The sequence below is a fragment of the Lithobates pipiens genome, unplaced genomic scaffold (assembly GCF_037356315.1).
Source record: "Lithobates pipiens isolate NorthernLeopardFrog02 unplaced genomic scaffold, aLitPip1_a1.2 Scaffold_8, whole genome shotgun sequence".
NCBI classification, from domain to species: Eukaryota; Metazoa; Chordata; class Amphibia; order Anura; family Ranidae; genus Lithobates; species Lithobates pipiens.
The window spans coordinates 686728786-686748044 of record NW_027507903.1 but is presented as its reverse complement, the minus strand read 5'-3'; the positions used below and the strand labels follow the sequence as shown (position 1 = coordinate 686748044).

The following is a 19259-nucleotide window of genomic DNA, read 5'->3' as shown; positions in this document are numbered from 1 at the left end:
CAATAGTGTAGTGGTTTCCAAAACTGAATAATTTTTTTTTAAGAGAAAGCACATTTAAAAAGAAAGTATCAAACAGAAAGAGATCTGGCGTGTACAGCGAGTCTTACGCTTGGCCGTAGGAAGACCGGAACAAGCGTAAGACTGGCTGTACACGCCAGATCTCTTTCTGTTTGATACTTTCTTTTTAAATGTGAGAGTCCATTGCTTTCTCTTAAATAAATTTATTCAGTTTTGGAAACCACTACACTATTGGAGTCCCCTTTCTCTCTCCCTTCCCCCCTCCCCTCTGTGTTTTCTTTAAGTTTCATACCACAAGGATACATATGCTGCAGTATTACTCATAAGAGATTGAATCGGCCCTCTAGTGGTAGAAGTTTATACCATTTGGTGATTGTGCACAGAGAAGTGAAGGAGAAGTCCATTGGAATTATTTCTTTTGCCTTATTATTCCATCTCTGAGGTGAGAGTTCTGGGAGCCTGATTTTTTTGGAACATTTGGTCCTGTTCTTTCTCCAGTGTTTTCACTACACACTTACACTATTGGTGTGTCTATTTTGAAATATTTTCATTGACTCTTGTTTTTTCACATTTATATATATTATTCATTTTTTGTGGTATTATTTGCGCAGGACTCTTTTTTATTTATTTTAGAGGACCGGTAATCATTTCTTTTTTCTTCTCACGCAGCATGAGGGGAAAAAAGCCGATCACCGACTTCTGTTGAAGGGATATCATTCTGAGCAGAGAGAGGGAAAGGCACCTCATATGTGCCCACAGTGCCCACCAATCAGCGCCCACCAGTGATGCCTAGCAGTGCTGATCAGTGGCCATCACTGCCACCCATCAGTGCCCACCAGTGCCGCAATATCAGTGCTAATCAGTGTAGCCTCATCAGGCAATTTGATGGGGCAGATTTGATGGTAGCACTTTTTATGGGGAAAATAGGAAGGGGCAATTTTGATGGTGGCAGTATTATGGGGCAGTTTTTATGAGGTCATTTTGATGGGGCAATTTGATGGAGCAGTTTATATGGAGCAATTTTGATGGTGGCAGTATAATGGGGCAATTTTGGTGGGGGCAATAGGATGGTGCAATTTTGATTGTGGCAATATAATGGGACATTTTGTTGGGGCAGTATAATGGGGCAATTTTGATGGGACAATAGAATGGGGCAATTTTGATGGTGGCAGTATGATTGGGAAGTTTTTGTGGGGCAATTTTGATTGGGGCAATTTCATGAGGAAATGTGATGGGGCAATTTTGATGGGGGAAATTTGATGGGGCAATTTTGATTGTGGCAGTATGATGGGGCAACAGGATGAGGCAGATTTGATTGCGGCAATTTTGATGGTGGTAGTATAATGGGGCAATTTTGATGGTGGCAGTATGATGGGGCAATTTTGATGGGGTAACAGGATGGGGAAATTTTGATGGGGCAATAGTGTGGGCAATTTTTATGGAGGCAATTTGATGGGGCAGTTTTGATGGGGGCAGTATACTGGGGCAATTGTGATGGGGCAGTATAATGGGGAAATTTTGGTGGTGGCAGTATGATGGGGCAGTTTTAATGGGAGCAATAGGATGGGGCAATTTTGATGATAGCAGTACGATGGGGCAGTTTTTATGGGGGCAATATGGTGGGGCAATTTTGATGGTGGCAATAGGATGTGGCAGTTTTGATGGGGCAATATGATGGGACAATTTTGATAGGGGCAATTTTGATGGGGGCAATTTGATGGTGGCAGTACAATGGAGCAATTTTGATAGGGCAATTTCATGGGAAAATTTGATGTGGCACATTTGATGGGGCAATTTTGATTGTGGCAGTACGATGGGGCAATTTTAAGGGGGCAATTTGATGGGGCAATAGGATGAGGCAGTTTTGATTGTGGCAACTTTGATAGTGGCAGTATAACGGGCCAATTTTGATGGTGGCAGTATGATGGGGCAATATGATGGGGGAATTTTGATGGTGGCAGTATGATGGGGCAGTTTTTATGGGGGCAATAGAATGGGGGCAATACGATGGGACAATTTTGATAGAGGGCAATTTGATGGTGGCAGTATAATGGGGCAATTTTATGGGGAAATGTGATGGGGCAATTTTGATTGTGGCAGTATGATGGGGCAATTTTGATGGCGGCAGTATGATGGGGCAGTTTTGATGGTGGCAATAGGATGGGGCAGTTTTGATGGTGGCAATAGGATGGGGCAGTTTTGATGGGACAATATGAAGGGACAATTTTCATAGGGGCAATTTGATGGAGCAATAGGATGAGGCAGTGTTGACGGGGCAATTTTGGTGGTGGCAGTATAATGGGGCAACTTTTATGGGGCAATATGATGTGGCAATTTTGATGAGGGAAATATGATGGGAAAATTTTGATGGGGAGATAGGGTGGGGCAATTTTTATTGGGCAGTTTTGAAGGGGGCAATTTGATGGTGGCAGTACAATGGAGCAATTTTGATAGGGCAATTTCATGGGCAAATTTGATGTGGCACATTTGATGGGGCAATTTTGATTGTGGCAGTACGATGGGGCAATTTTAAGGGGGCAATTTGATGGGGCAATAGGATGAGGCAGTTTTGATTGTGGCAACTTTGATAGTGGCAGTATAACGGGCCAATTTTGATGGTGGCAGTATGATGGGGCAATATGATGGGGGAATTTTGATGGTGGCAGTATGATGGGGCAGTTTTTATGGGGGCAATAGAATGGGGGCAATACGATGGGACAATTTTGATAGAGGGCAATTTGATGGTGGCAGTATAATGGGGCAATTTTATGGGGAAATGTGATGGGGCAATTTTGATTGTGGCAGTATGATGGGGCAATTTTGATGGCGGCAGTATGATGGGGCAGTTTTGATGGTGGCAATAGGATGGGGCAGTTTTGATGGTGGCAATAGGATGGGGAAGTTTTGATGGGACAATATGAAGGGACAATTTTCATAGGGGCAATTTGATGGAGCAATAGGATGAGGCAGTGTTGACGGGGCAATTTTGGTGGTGGCAGTATAATGGGGCAACTTTTATGGGGCAATATGATGTGGCAATTTTGATAAGGGAAATATGATGGGAAAATTTTGATGGGGAGATGGGGCAATAGGATGAGGCAGTTTTGATTGCGGCAATTTTGATGGAGGCAGTATGTTGGGGCAATTTTGATGGGGTAATATGATGGGGAATTTTGATGGTTCAGAATGATGGGACAATTTTGATGGGGGCAATTTGATGGAGCAATAGGATGAGGCAGTTTTGATGGGGCAATTTTGGTGGTGGCAGTATAATGGGGCAATTTTGATGGGGGCAATGTGTGGGGCAATTTTGATGGATGTAACAGGAAGGGGAAATTTTGGTGGGGCAATTTTTAAAGGGCAATTTGATGGTGCAGTATACTGGAGCAATTGTGATGGGGCAATTTTGGTGGTGGCAATATGATGGGGCAATTTTGATGGTGGAAATGGGATGGGGCAGTTTTGATGGGGCAATATGATGGAACAATTTTGATAGGGGCAATTTTTGATGGGGCAATTTGATGGTGGCAGTATAATGGTGCCATTTCATGGGACAATTTTGATTGTGGCAGTATGATGGGGCAATAGGATGAGGCAGTTTTGATGGTGGCACTATAATGGGGCAATTTTGATGGCAGTATGTTGGGGCAATATGATGGGGGAATTTTTATGGTGGCAGTATGGTGGGGCAGTTTTGATGGTGGCAATAGAATGGGGCAATTTTGATGGGGCAATATGATGGGACAATTTTCTTAGGGGCAATTTGATGGTGGGAGTATAATGGGGCATTTTTGATGGGGCAATTTCATGGGGAAATTTGATAGGGCAGTTTTGATGGGGATAATATGATGGGGCAATTTTGATGGGGCAGTATTATGGGGCAATTTTGATTGGGTATTTGGATTGGGGAGTTTTGATGGATGGCGGCAGTATGATGGGGAATTTTTGATGGGGCAATTTTGGTGGTGGCAGTATAATGGGGCAGTTTTGATGGGGGCAATTTGATTGGGGCAATAGGATGAGGAAGTTTCAATGGGGCAATTTTGATGGTGGCAGTATGATGGGGCAATATGATGGGGCAGTTTTGATTCCGGTCATATTATGGGGCAATATTATGTGGCAATTTTGATGGTGGAAGTTTTGATGGGGTAATTTTAATGGAACAATTGGATTGTTCAATTTTATTGGGGCAATAGGATGAGGAAGTTTTGATGGGGCAATTTTGATAGGGGCAATTCTATGGTGGCAGTATGAAGGGGCAATATGTTGGGGCAATTTTGATGGTGGCAGTATGATGGGGCAGATTTGATGGGTCAATTTTGATGGTGGCAGTACAATGGGGGAATTTTGATGGTGGCAGCATTATGGGGCAATTTTGATGGTGGTAGTATTATGAGGCAATTTTGATGGGGACAATAGAATCAGACAATTTTGATGGTGACAGTATAATGGGGCATTTTTGATGGTGGCAGTATTATGGGGCAATTTTAAAGGGGCAATAGAATGGGGCAGTTTTCATGGGGCAATATGATGGGACAATTATGTTGGGGGAAATATGATGGGGCAATTTTGATAAGGGCAATAGGATGGGGAAATTTTGTTGGTGGCAGTGTAATGGGGCAATTTTGATAGGGCAATAGGACAGGCAGTTTAGATGAGGAAATTTTGATGGTGGCAGTATAAAGGTGCATTTTTGATGTGGGCAATATGATGGGGCAATTTTGATGGGGGCATTAGGATGGGGCATTTTTGGTGGGAGCAATATGATGGGCATTTTTTTATGGGGGTAATATGATGGGGAAGTTTTTATGGGGCAATTTTGGTGGTGGCAGTATGATGGGGCAGCACCTGGAAAAAGTAATTACTTTTTAAACAATGCTAAATGTAAATGATATCCCTCTTTCTGTGTAGATGATATATACACACACACATCTGCACATAAACAAGGGATATCATTTACAATTATCATCTTTTATAAAGTAATTTCCTTTTGCAGGAGATTTTTGTATTTCTAGATTTATAATCTTTGTAAATGTAGATAAACTTCCTGCTTCCTGGAGGGGGAGGGGAGGTTTCCATAGCTAAGGGGCAGGAACTTCCTCTGACACGGCTGTTGCTATGGAGAACCGACCTACAACCTATTACACGGCTCGTGCTGCTCGGAGCATGTGCGAGATCTGGAGGTGCATGCTGGGTAACCATGGAATACAGGAAGAGATACAGTCTGGCTTCAGATGCCCACACATGAGATGGCGGCGGCCTGCTGGGACTACCAGAAGTAAGAAATCAATGCTGCAAAAATAGAAAGCGGCCCTTGGATTACAGCGTAACCTTTACTAGAATACATGAATCATGAGGATTATAGGGGGAGATTTATCTACAAAGTCACATTTCTCCGGAGCACCACTTTATATATACAAGTGCCATAAAAGCCCCCCTTAGGGGTATTTATTTTGCTTCTAACAAGTTTTTGGATGTGGCACTACTGAGAGGAAATCCTCACCGACTCCATTTCTACAATTACCGGGATAAAGTTGTTAGTTTTCTGTATAAAGTGTATTAATAGCAATTCATTATTCTGCAGCACATTGTTCCAGCACTGAGGTTGTGGTAGTAGCAGACATATATTCTATGTAGTATTTGCTTTGTATTATCATTTTTGTTGTGTAATTATTATTTGGAAGTATCAGGATCAGGTGGTTAGGTGGTTTGTTACATAGTTACACAGCCGTATAGTAACACTGGGGTTGTGGTAACACTTACCTCTGTCTGCAGGTAGGTTGTGTGTCTGTGTAATATAGAGCAGAGCTTCACTAGTTTGTTATTTAGTGTATAAAATATGTAGAAAGATAAAGAATGAGAGAAAATACAACAAAGACAAAAGGACAGACACAGTCTGGCTGTAAGAATAAAAAAGAAATAAACTTTTTCTGAGGATTATCCTGTGACAGGAACATGTCAGGAACATCCGCTATTCACCGGTTAGACCGGCACCATGGGAATCCCCCCGTCCATATCTCAGGATCCTCAATTTATGGATGTGTGTGGAGTTTAGCCATCAGCCAATCAACCCTGGGGGGTGTTCCCTGCCCAGCCCACAAGCCGGTCCTGTGTTCTGAAGGAACCAGAGCTAAATGGACCATAAATGGTTCTGATGGATGAGGATTGGATTTCCAACACCGGCATGTCAGTCTGATCCCAACAAGACCAATCAGAGCTTGTCTGGTGTGATCAGACCCCACAGAACCATTCTGGGGGTTCTCCTGGATTCTATCCTCACTACACATACAATGTTATATGTACATGTACCCCAACATGTCTAACAATCAAGGGCAATTATTTCCATCTCTCTGCAACTAATATTTTATTTTGTATGAGAGATAAAATAGATTCCTCTGATATAAATCAATGTCTGGCAGACAGTTCGGGGTCTTCTCCGTGTATCGGCCTCGTCCCCTGCTGGGCTTGTAGATGAAATGACTAGGACTTCTCTTTGAGGCTCAGTGAGGTGACAATTTTATATCTACAAGGATTGGGGGATTTTATTGGCATCTAGGGGTCACTTCTGGTCTAGAGACTCGCTCTGTCCTTCCAGATTCTAATTGAGTCCTCTGCGTCTTCTGGTCTGTTTCAGGTCCGAATTCAGCCCAAAATTCTGACAGAAATCGGACCTGAAATGGTGAATGGAGACGCACCGGACCCCCTGCTGTGACCTGCTGTGACCTCCAGTGTGACCCCCAGCCAAAGTCTGATCTCTGATAGTCAGTGGAGGGGGGAGGGGATGAAAGCCAATAACAGCGAGGTGACCTGAAGGACTATGATGGGAAGTCCCAGTGTAACCGGCCAATCAGAAGTCTGTCTTTGTATAACTTTCATCTAGGTGACATGTCTGGATCCCTCACATAGAAGATTTATACCAGAATCCTGCAGAATATTATATCATTTATAGGATAATTCTCACCTCAGCCTCTGCAGAGTACAGCCAGGATCTCTGAGCCCCTCACATAGAAGTTTTATTTCAGAGTCTTCCAGATTATTATATGATAAATACAGTCTGGTGAGGGATCGATTATTGATAAGAATGGATCGGAGATCATCACAGCCGGAGGAAGTCACACCACATCCAACCAACCTGCAGAAACAAATCCAGACACATGATATTATATTATAAGATGAATATGAGGAATTATTCCCATTTAGTGAAAAGTAACATAACATTACTAGAGCGGAATATCAGGATATACAGAATGTTATACAGAGGAAAGATCTTGTTATTAGAGAAGCTGATAAAGGTGAAGCTGTTGTAGTACTTATGTCTACACAGTATAAAGAGGGGGCGCTGTGACAGCTCAGTCACCCCCTTATGTACCCGGTTATTAAGCAGGACCTCACACAGTGTCTCAAAGGGGCTTCTGAAATTGATAGATAAAGGAAAGGATCTGGGGGGTTTATGAAATAAAACAGCAGAATTTCTGATGGTGGATCCCCTAGTAACCCCAATATTCCATCACCTTCCTAATGTCCACCAATCAGAAGTTCCCATTGAAAGTCACCGGATTGTGTCAGGAATAGGATCCCTTATAGAGAATGTAGGGGGGAGGGGTGGATATACATTTCCAGCCTTTAGTGCTGAGACTTCTGGGATATATTAGAGATACAAGTACTATATTGGTGGATATTCCACATTTACAATGGGATTCTACATTCACATGGGGGACACTTCACATTAAAGCACTTTATTCTCCCATCCCCCATTCTTTAGTGTCTCCACCAATCAGATATCATCTCCATAGATATAGATCATATACTAGGATGTTACAGGAATTATTACAGAGGATGTAGAGGATGAAAGCTTTTTACCTTAACTACTTCACCCCCGGAAGGTTTTACCCCCTTAATGACCAGAGCACTTTTTACAATTTGGCACTGCGCTGCTTTATCTGGTAATTGCGCGGTCATGCAATGCTGTACACAAATATTTGTGTCCTTTTTTTCCTACAAATAGAGCTTTATTTTGGTGGTGTTTTATCAGCTCTGGGAATTAAATTTTTTGCAATATAAATGAAAAAAGACAAAATATTGAAAAAATATACATTCCAACTTTTTGTTATAAGAGAAATTCAATAAACTAAATTTTAGTCAATGTTGGAAAGTAAAGTAGATCGCCTCCAGTCATATATCTGCCAAAATATGCCGATAGTATCACACTGACACTGAATGAGATAACAACTGATGCAGTGTCAGTGTGATACTATCGGCATATATAGAGACATAGTTGGTCAGGTTGAAAAAAGACACATGTCCATCCAGTTCAACTACAAAATAATAATAATAATAATATCATACAATCCCATATACCCAATTCTATACCCACAGTTGATCCAGATAAAGGCAAAAAACCCCAGCAGGGCATGATCCAATTTGCTAAAGCAGGGGAAAAAATTCCTTCCCGATCCCCCGGGAGGCAATCGGATTTTCCCCGGATCAACTTTATCTATAAATGTTAGTACCCCGTTATATTATGTACACTTAAGAAATAATCCAGGCCCTTCTTAAAGCAATCCACTGAGCTTGCCAAAACCACCTCTGCAGGGAGTCTATTCCACATTTTCACAGCTCTTACTGTGAAGAACCCTTTCCGTATTTGGAGATGAAATCTCTTTTCCTCTAGACGTAAAGAGTCCTCCTTGTCCTCTTTGTTGACTGTAAAGTGAATAACTCGACACCAAGTTCACTATATGGACCCCTTATATATTTGAACATGTTGATCATATCCCCCTTAATCTCCTCTTCTCAAGAGTGAATAAATTCAGTTCCTCTAATCTTTCCTCATAGCTGAGTTGCTCCATGCCTCTTATCAGTTTGGTTGTCCTTTTCTGCACTTTCTCCAGTTCCCTGATATCCTTTTTGAGAACTGGTGCCCAAAACTGATCAGCATATTCCAGATGAGGTCTTACTAATGAATTCAACAGGGGCAAAATTATATCTCTCTCTCTGGAGTCCATACCTCTCTTAATACAGGAAAGGACTTTGCTTGCTTTGGAAACCGCAGCTTGGCATTGCATGCTATTATTGAGCTTATGATTTACCAAAACCCCCAGATCCTTCTCCGCTATGGATTCCCCCAGTTGTACTCCCTCTAGCATGTATGATGCATATTCTTAGCCCCCAAGTGCATAACTTTACATTTCTCAACATTAAACCTCATCTGCCACATAGTCACCCAATTAGACAGAGCATTGAGGTCGGCTTGTAAATTGGAGACATCCTGTAAGGACGTTATTCCACTGCACCCACCGGTGTCATCTGCAAAGACGGAAATGTTAAGCCGTGTGCACACGGGCGGATTGTATGGCCTACTTAGTCCGCCATACAATCCGACAGACAGTCCGTCCTACTTTCGAATGAACGGACTTGACCACACACGGATGCACAAACAGTCCGTCGAAAGCTTGCGTGATGATGTGTACAGCACGTACGACGGGACTAGAAATAGGAAGTCCAATACACAGCAATGCAACCTTTCGCCGTGTAAATCCTTTCTGAGCATGCGCCATTCTTAGTCCGTCGAACTAGCCTACTCACGAGCGGATTGTCCGCTGAAACCAAAGTATGACGGACAGTATTTAGAAAAATCCGAAATACTTAGTACGCCAGACTGCACGCTGAAAAAGTCCACTGAAGCCCACACACGAGCGGACTGTCCGCTGAAATGTGTTTTGACGGACTAAGTAGGCCATACAGTCCGCCCGTGTGTACGCGGCTTTACTTTTGATCCCAGACCCAATATCATTTATGAAGATATTAAAAAGTAAGGGTCCCAGCACTGAACCTTGGGGTACACCACTGATAACCTTAGACCATTCAGAGTAAGAATCAATAGCCACTACTCTCTGAATTCTGTCTTTTAGCCAGTTTTCTATCCATTTACAAGCTGATATTTCCAAACCTGTAGACTTTACCTTACACATGAGCCGTGTGTGTGGAACTGTATCAAACGCTTTTGCAAAATCCAAGTATACCATGTCCACCGCCCCCCTTCTGTCCGAGTATACCATGTCCACCGCCACCCCTCTGTCCAACTATACCCCATCCGCCGCCACCCCTCTGTCCAAGGTTTTACTTACCTCTTTGTAAAAAAGATCAGGTTTGTCTGACAACGTCTGTCTTTCATGAATCCATGCTGTCTGTTGCTTAAAATATTTTTTTCCTGCAAGAACTCGTCTGTGATCTTTTATTAATCTCTCCAGTATCTTCACAACTATAGAAGTTAAGCTAACAGGTCTATAGTTACTTGGTAAAGACTTTGTTCCCTTTTTAAATATAGGCACCACAATGGCCCTGCACCAATCCAGTGGTACTATTCCTGTCATTAATGAGTCCCTAAAAATTAGATACAATGGCTTTGAAGTTACAGAGCTCAATTCTTTTAGGATCCGTAGGTGGATGGCATCAGGTGCAGGTGCTTTATCCACCTTTATTCTGTCCAAATATTTCTGTACCATATCACTTTTGAGCCATTGTGGATTTGGGGTTGTGTCACTACCACCCCACTATAGACATAAGCTCCTCCATGCTCCTTTGTATACACAGAGCTGAAGAAAGTATTTAATAAGTTAGCCTTCTCTTTGTCCCCAGTCACCCACTCCAGATTATTTTGTAAAGGGGCTACATGCTCAGACCTGACCTTTTTTACTATTAATATATCTGAAGAATTTTTGGGGGTTTGTTCTACTATCTTTGGCAGATATATGACTGGAGGCGATCTACTTTACTTTCCAACATACGGGATACCAGCTGAAAGGCAGCCAGGTGATTTACAGACGGATACTGCAGTGGATGCCGACACCGTGATTCTCGGGTGACTGTGGTGCTGATATACATATTAACACTCGCTGACCAGCATCTGACTTGAGTTTCCTTTTGAAATAGCAGCTGATAATCTTATCTGTTTATTCACATCAGAGACTAGTAATGTCATTCTCTCTTGCTACTTTGTCTGCCTAAATAAACAAAGGAGATAACTTGTTGCCAGTTGTTGAAACATTATAAGTCGGCCTGCCACTTTGGAATGTGCATTGGAATTGTGGTGAAGTGATTAAATAGAAGGGTGTTACAATTAAATGCCATGGATTGGATGGGATTTCCTACTGCACATTGGCTTTTTCTATCGTTACACTATTGCACATTGTTTAACCTTTCCAGCACCAAGGGATGGAGACATGTGACTATCATAGCAATATTATTAGCACTAACTACAGATAGGATTTGTCTGAATTGAACACGTCATTTTTCAGCTATCTACCTCATTCCCTCTCTCCCTTCCCCCACTCAATATTGATTCAGTTCATTGATTAACCGTTTAGTTATTGAAAGAAATAGGGAATTGTTACCCTGTAATATTCAGTAGGTAATCTAATACGTGGGTTGCAATGGACTAAAGCGATTTGTCCAGACCTGAGTAGTGTTTTGTGTTTTATGTCCTGTTTGTCTTATTGTCTGTGGGTACAGAATTAATTATATTAGATTGAGAACCATTACTTTTATGAACTGCACACTTTTTTTTTCTATTTTCGATACTTTAATAAAATTGGTTGTTATTCAAACTGGAATCAATTCATTTAGATCTATTTATTGTTGCCATTAGAAACCCCTTGTTAGCCTGCTCTTAGCGGGCTAAAGTTCTCTTTTTTCTATATCTCCTGTACCATGCCCACCGCTTCTGACATGTCCTGTACCATGCCCGCAGCCTCTACATCTCCTGTACCATGCCCACAGCCTATGACATCTTATTTACCATGCCCACAGTCTCTGCCATATTGACATCTTCTGTACCATGCCCACAGTCTCTGCCATATTGACATCTTCTGTACCATGCCCACAGCCTCTGCCATATTGACATCTTCTGTACCATGCCCAAAGCCCCTACATCTCCTGTACCATGCCTGCAGCCTATGACATCTTCTGTACCATGCCCACAGCCTCTGACATTTCCTGTACCATGCCCGCAGCCTCTGCCATCTTGACATCTCCTGTACCATCCCCACAGCCTTGACATCTTCTGTACCATGCCCACAGCCTCTGACATTTCCTGTACCATGCCTGCAGCCTCTGCCATCTTGACATCTCCTGTACCATCCCCACAGCCTTGACATCTCCTGTACCATGCCCACAGCCTTTGACATCTCCTGTACTATGACCACAGCCTCTGACATCTCCAGTACCATGCCTGCAGGGTCTGCCATCTTGACATCTTTTGCACCATGCCAACAGCCCCTACATCTCCTGTACCATGCCCACAGCCTATGACATCTCCTGTACCATGCCCACAGCCTCTGACATATGCTGTACCATGCCCACAGCCTCTAAAATCTCCTGTACCATGCCCACAGCCTCTGACATCTCCAGTACTATGCCCAAAGCCTCTGCTATCTTGACATCTTCTGTACCATGCCGCTGCCTCTGACATCTCCTGTATCATGCCCACAGCCTCTGCCATACTGACATCTTCTGCACCATGCCCACAGCCTCCGACATCTCCTGTACCATGCCCGCAGCCTCTTACATCTTCTGTACCATGCCCACAGCCTCTGACATTTCTCGTACCATGCCCGCAGCCTCTGACATCTTCTGTACCATGCCCATAGCCTCTGCCATCTTGACATCTTCTATACCATGCCCACAGCCTTGACATCTCCTGTACAATGCCCAAAGTCTCTGACATCTCCTGTACCATGACCACAGCCTCTGCCATCTTGACATCTTCTGTACCATGCCCACAGCCTTGACATGTCAGCCGGCAGCTTTGGAATATGCATTGGAAGTGTGGTGAAGTGATTAAATAGAAGGCTGTTACAATTAAATGCCACGGATTGGATGGGATTTCCTACTGTGCATTGGCTTTTTCTATCGTTACACTTTTGTACATTGTTTAACCTTTCCAGCACCAAGGGATGGAGACATGTGACATCATAGCAATATTATTAGCACTAACTACAGATAGGATTTGTCTTAATTGAACACATCATTTTTCAGCTATCTACCTCATCCCCTCTCTCCCTTCCCCCACTCAATATTGATTTAGTTCATTGATTAACCGTTTAGTTATTGGAAGAAATAGGGAATTTTGACCCTGTAATATTCAGCAGGTAATCTAATACGTGGGTTGCAATGGACTAAAGCAATTTGTCCGGACCCGAGTAGTGTTTTGTGTTGTTTTATGTATGCCCTGTTTGTCTTATTGTCTGTGCGTACACAATTAATTATATTAGATTGAGAACCATTATTTTTATGAACTGCACAGGTTTTTTCAATTTTTGATACTTTAATAAAATTGGTTGTTATTTAAATCAAATTGGAATCAATTAATTTAGATCTATTTATTGTTGCTATTAGTAACCCCTTGTTATCCTGGTCTTAGCGGCTAATGTTCTCTTTTTTCTATATCTCCTGTACCATGCCCACAGCCTCTGACATCTCCTGTACCATGCCCACAGCCCCTGACATCTCCTGTACCATGCCCGCAGCCTCTTACATCTCCTGCACCATTCCCGCAGCCTCTGACATCTCCAGTAATATGCCCGCAGCCTCTGCCAACTTGACATCTTCTGCACCATGCCCACAGCCTCCAACATTTCCTGTACCATGCCCACAGCCTCTGACATCTTCTGTACCATGCCCACAGCCTCTGCCTTCTTGACATCTCCTGTACCATGACCACAGCCTCTGCCATCTTGACATAGTCTGTACCATGCCCACAGCCTCTGACATCTGCTTTACCATACCCACAGCCTCTTACATCTCCTGTACCATGCCCACAGCCTCTGACATTTTCTGTACCATGCCCGCAGCCTCTGACATCTTCTGTACCATGCCCACAGCCTCTGACATCTGTTCCATGTACTTAACCATGCCCACAGCCTCTCACATCTCCTGTACCATGACCACAGCCTCTAACTTCTTGACATCTTTTATTACATGCCCGCTGTTCCATTCCCGCATCCTCTGACATCTCTTGTACAATATGCCTGCAGCCTCTGACATCTCCTGTACCATGCCCACAGCCTCTGACATGTTCTGTACCATGCCTGCAGCCTCTGACATCTCCTGTACCATGCACACAGCTTCTGCCATCTTGACATGTTCTGTACCATGCCTGCATCCTCTGACATCTCCTGTACCATTCCCACAGCCTCTGAAGTCTCCTGTACCATGCCCATAGCCACTGACATCTCCTGTACCATGCCCAAAGCCTCGACATCTCCTGTACCATTCCCACAGCTTCTGCCATCTTGGCATCCTCTGTACAATGCGCACAGCCTCTGACATTTCCTGTAAAATGCCCATAGCCTCTGACATCTCCTTTACCATGCCCACTGCCTCTGCCATCTTGACACCTTCTGTACCATGCCCACAGCCTCTGACTTCTCTTGTACCATGCCCGCAGCCTCTTCCATCTCCTCTATAATTGTTAATTATGTTCCTTTGTGCCGTGAGTATACTCCTCCTATGGTGTACTATAATGGAAAAATCCCAGTGACAATATTTAATTTAACAGGGCACTGTGTCCTCTGAATTAATTTGTGCCGTGAGTGCACCCTGGCACATTAATTTGTGCCGTGAGTGCACCCCACTTACTGGGTATTACAGTAAGTGAATCAGTGACTATATTTAAGAGTGTTGCATTCCCTGAATCAAAATGTGCGTCCCTCCCATCCTTAGAAAGGGTACTTGCAAATAGTAGAAAACATTTTTTTTTTTTTAAAGTATGTGAAAAATGTAGTAGATAGTGATACATATCTAAGATCAATATCTAATGACCTATTTGCAACCATAAACAACCATTATACATACATGCATACCTCTAATATACTGTATAATCAATAGATGATAAACAGTTGACTGTACAAGGATGCATACATATGGTAATGTGCCTAAATAAAGCAAGTGAGGTGAAAAAAAATTCTATATAAATAGACCCAAAAAGTTTTTTTCAAAAAGTGACTTGTGCAGACTTTCTGTAGTTGTTCCAAAGGTGGAAAGAACTCCTGGTGCTTTTCTGTGAAAATAAATGATATTGCGCTCACCAGATACCTTGCCCCTGCAGGGGTAGATTTGCCCCTGTGCCGCTCTCTGGTGTGTCCCTGGGAGTTTAATTTCTCATCCACTGGTATAAATGCCTCATTCATATGTTCAACAAAAGAGAAGAATATCCATGGTGTAGTATGTCTTCATGAACAATTTATTTAGAAAATAAAACTACTCACATGTAGCAAAGATTAAAAACCGCAATATAAGAAAACCACGCCATCCGCTGTAGTTTGTTATGGAGAGGTTACGTCCTATGGCCACTCTCTACACGTTTCGTCATCAGGACGTCATCTGGAGGGGCCATATTGGTGCACCTCTCTGCTTATATAGGGTGCAGTGATCCACTCATGCGTTGGATCGATCTACGCCATCTTTGTAGGGGGAGCCTATCAGTTCTATGTACTCATCCAATCTCCTGTACCATGCCCACAGCCTGTGACATCCTGTTGTATATCATGTCTGGAGTCTGGATAGGAATCAACAGTGGAACACCGCCGGGATGGGGGTCATGGGAGAAGTCAGACTTGTGTGTGGACTTTGGAGAGGATAGTATAGGAAACCAGAACTTAGTGTATTCTTTCTGCGGAAGGTCATCTTTGGTCATCAGAGTCCCCCCAGAGTCCCAGGTGTCCCCCTTAATGATTGCTCCACTTTTAGCACTTATAACTGGAATTATATATATATATATATATATATATATATATATATATATATATATATACAGAAAATTTAGTACCTGTATGAGTATGGCACCAGGACAGGGTCAGGGCAGCTTGGCTTCTTTTCACCATCCAGTGGCTACTGATCAAGGATGCATGCACAGTCATGTCAACATTTGAGGAGGCCACAAGGATGATGAGCAGAAACCATGCATGCATCAGTGACATTGTCCCTCTAGTCTAGAACATGCTTTGTGGAATCATGGACAGGGCACTTGAGGCAGAACAGCGGGAGGAAGAGGAAGACTTCCTTTCCTCTCAAGGCCCCCTTTTTCCAGATAGCATTCCTGTGAGCCCACCAAACACACAGGAAAAAGAGGAGGAGGATTGTGTCAGTATGGATGTTGAGGATAACATGCAGCAGTCTTCAACAGATGGTTTTTAGTCCCCAGAAACCCAAGGAGTTGTACATGGCTGGGAGGAGGTAGTTACTGATAATGTGATAATTAGTGACCCAGAGGACTCAGAATCAAATGCCTCTGCAAACGTATGTTGCATGGCCTCCCTGATTCTGCAAAGCTTGCAAAAGGACCCAAGCATTTGTGGTATTAAGGAGAGGGATCATTACTGGCTGGCAACCCTTCTTGATCCATGTTACAAGGGTAAGGTTGCAGAACTCATCCTGCCTTCGCAGAGGAAGCAGAGGATGAAACATCTTCAAGAGGCCTTAAATAAAAGTTTGTATAACACATTTCCAGACCCTGGGAGGTTTCCATCCTGGTGATGGACAATCTGTTTCTGAGGCTTTGTTCGGTCAGAGGAAGAGCGGTGGAGAAGGTGGCCAGCTAAGCGATGCCTTTAAACAATTTTTCAGTCCTCATTGCCAAGTTCTGATAGGTTCCAGCAACTATCATCAGCATCTGCATTATATGGGGCAGGAATATCTAGGGGCAAGAGCAGACTTGGAGACCTTTCCGAGCATCCACTAGGTTAATGGGTCTTGAGGTTGGACCACTGGCCAGAACTTGCTCAATATGCAATCAAGCTACACAGACTCCATTGATAGGCTCACATTTATAAAAAAAATACTCAGTCCTGGATCAGCAGCTATCAAGCACCTGATGCTGATGTAACTGATTGAATTTGCTATTGTCAGGGCTCTGCTCGCGCTTTGCGGGCGAATCTGCGTGCACCATTATGCAACCCAAGAATCAGCGCGTGTGTGTGCGCCAGTATGCACCTCAAGTGCACTCGCATGCACAACGGGTGCGTGTGGACGCTAGTGCGGTTTGCGCCAGTGGCCCTATTTAAAGTTACAGCTGCATTTGTTCAGTGCTGTTTGTCTGCAGCTTGTACCTGAGACTCCGGTTACCTGTTCATCTGATTGCTATCACTGACCCGGCTTATGTCGGACTCTGCTGATCTCTTCTGCCCCGATCCCCGCCTGCCTGACCCTGTTTATGCACTGCCTATTTGATGCTGAACCTTTGCTAGCCTATGACCTTGCCTTTGCCTGCCGTTACTGCCCGATTGCCTATCTGCTCTGACCCGGCTTGTCTGACCAACCCTCTGCTTGTTCCAAGTGTGCTGAGTCTATCCAGGATCTGCTGCCACTGTTCCTGTGCCTTCTTCTACCTGGCTTGCTGTTCATCCTCCTGCTCTGCCAACTTCTGCCAGCTCTGCCAGCCTCTGCCAGTTTCTGCAGTTCCAGCCATCCAGAGGACCATCTCCACTGCCTGCATCAGCTGCTGCATCCAGCTCAGACACTCCTACCTCGCTGCACTCACGGGACCACTGTCTTCACTCCAGTGGGCCCTGAACCAGAGTCGTAAGAGAAGTCTTCTTCCACCAAGTCAGGCTCACCACCCAGGTACCTAACAGTACAAACAGCCATGACTGAGCCTGCCGAAGAAGCTTCTGCTATGAAGGAGATCTGTTCACTAGAGGTGGGCGAACTTCCGACGGGACGTTTCGCGAATGTGAACTGTGAACGCGGATGAAAGTTTGCGAACAGCAAAGACACCAGCACTGTGATATAGAGCACTGACACCAGCACCATGATATAGAGCACTGACACCAGAACCGATATATAGAGCACTGACACCAGCACTGTGATATAGAGCACTGACAAAAGCACTGTGATATAGAGCACTGACACCAGCACCGTGATATAGAGCACTGACACCAGCACCGTGATAGAGAGCACTGACACCAGCACCGTGATAGAGAGCACTGACACCAGCACGAGATAGAGAGCACTGACACCAGCACGAGATAGAGAACACTGACAGCAGCACTGATACAAGCAACTCACTGCTGGGCCCCAAAAATATGACACCGCTCAACCTCTTCAAATAGGAGGGTACGCGCATATAGTATGGTGTGCTTTTTTTGTACAAGGAAGTGAGCCAAATGTAGAAAAAAGGTCTGTGTGCTCAATTAAATAAATCATTTTTAGAGACATACATGGTCTACTGCTCACGTGTGTTGAATTCCTCCGAGATCCATGCCTAGAGTGCACTGACACTAGCACCGTGATACAGAGCACTGACACCAGCACCGTGATAGAGAGCACTGACACCACACCAGCACCATGATAGAGAGCACTGACACCAGCACCGAGATAGAGAGCATTGACACCAGCACCAGCACCGTGATAGAGAGCACTGACACCAGCACCGAGATAGAGAGCATTGACACCAGCACCAGCACCAAGATAGAGAACACCGACACCACACCAGCACCGAGATAGAGAGCACTGACACCACACCAGCACTGTGATAGAGAGCACTGACAGCAGCACTGTGATAGGGAGCACTGACACCAGCACCGTGATATAGAGCACTGACACCAGCAATGTGATATAGAGCACTGACACCAGCACCATGATATAGAGCACTGACACCAGCACGAGATAGAGAGCACTGACAGCAGCACTGATACAAGCAACTCACTGCTGGGCCCCAAAAATATGACACCGCTCAACCTCTTCAAACAGGAGGGTAGGGGCATATAGTATGGTGTGCTTTTTTGTACAAGGAAGTGAGCCAAATGTAGAAAAAAGGTCTGTGTGCTCAATTAAATAAATCGTTTATAGAGATATACATGGTCTACTGGTCACGTGTGTTGAATTCCTCCGAGATCCATACCTCATTCATTTTTAGAAATGTGAGGTAGTCAACACTGTCGTGAGCTAGACGAGTGCGCTTATCAGTCATGATCCTGCCTGCTGCTCTGAACGTCCTTTCGGACTGGACACTGGACGAGGGGCAAGCCAACAGTTCCATTGCAAATTAGGCTTGCTCTGGCCAGAGGTCAAGCCCGCCCACCCAGTAGTCCAGGGGTTCATCACTCCTCAGAGCGTCCACATCGGCCGTTAACCCGATGTAGTCAGAAACCTGTCGGTCTAGGCATTCCCTGATGCTGGATCCGGATGACACCTGTCGATGGGTCGGCTGAAAGAATGACCTCATATCAGAAGTCACCAGCACA

At 44.1% G+C, this 19259-nt stretch overlaps 1 protein-coding gene across 3 annotated transcripts in view; it reads right to left on the bottom strand.

Annotated features, from left to right (window-relative positions):
• LOC143962226 (NACHT, LRR and PYD domains-containing protein 3-like) overlaps positions 1 to 19259 on the bottom strand; it is a 102146-nt gene that overhangs the window by 18678 nt on the left and 64209 nt on the right. For 2 of the 3 annotated variants that reach the window (XM_077471557.1, XM_077471558.1), the window contains exon 6: positions 6980 to 7150. In XM_077471557.1, the coding sequence (XP_077327683.1) occupies positions 6980 to 7150 (171 nt within the window). Of the gene's footprint in view, positions 1 to 6979; positions 7151 to 19259 lie in introns of those variants that run through there. The other variant, XM_077471559.1, reaches the window with a different exon arrangement.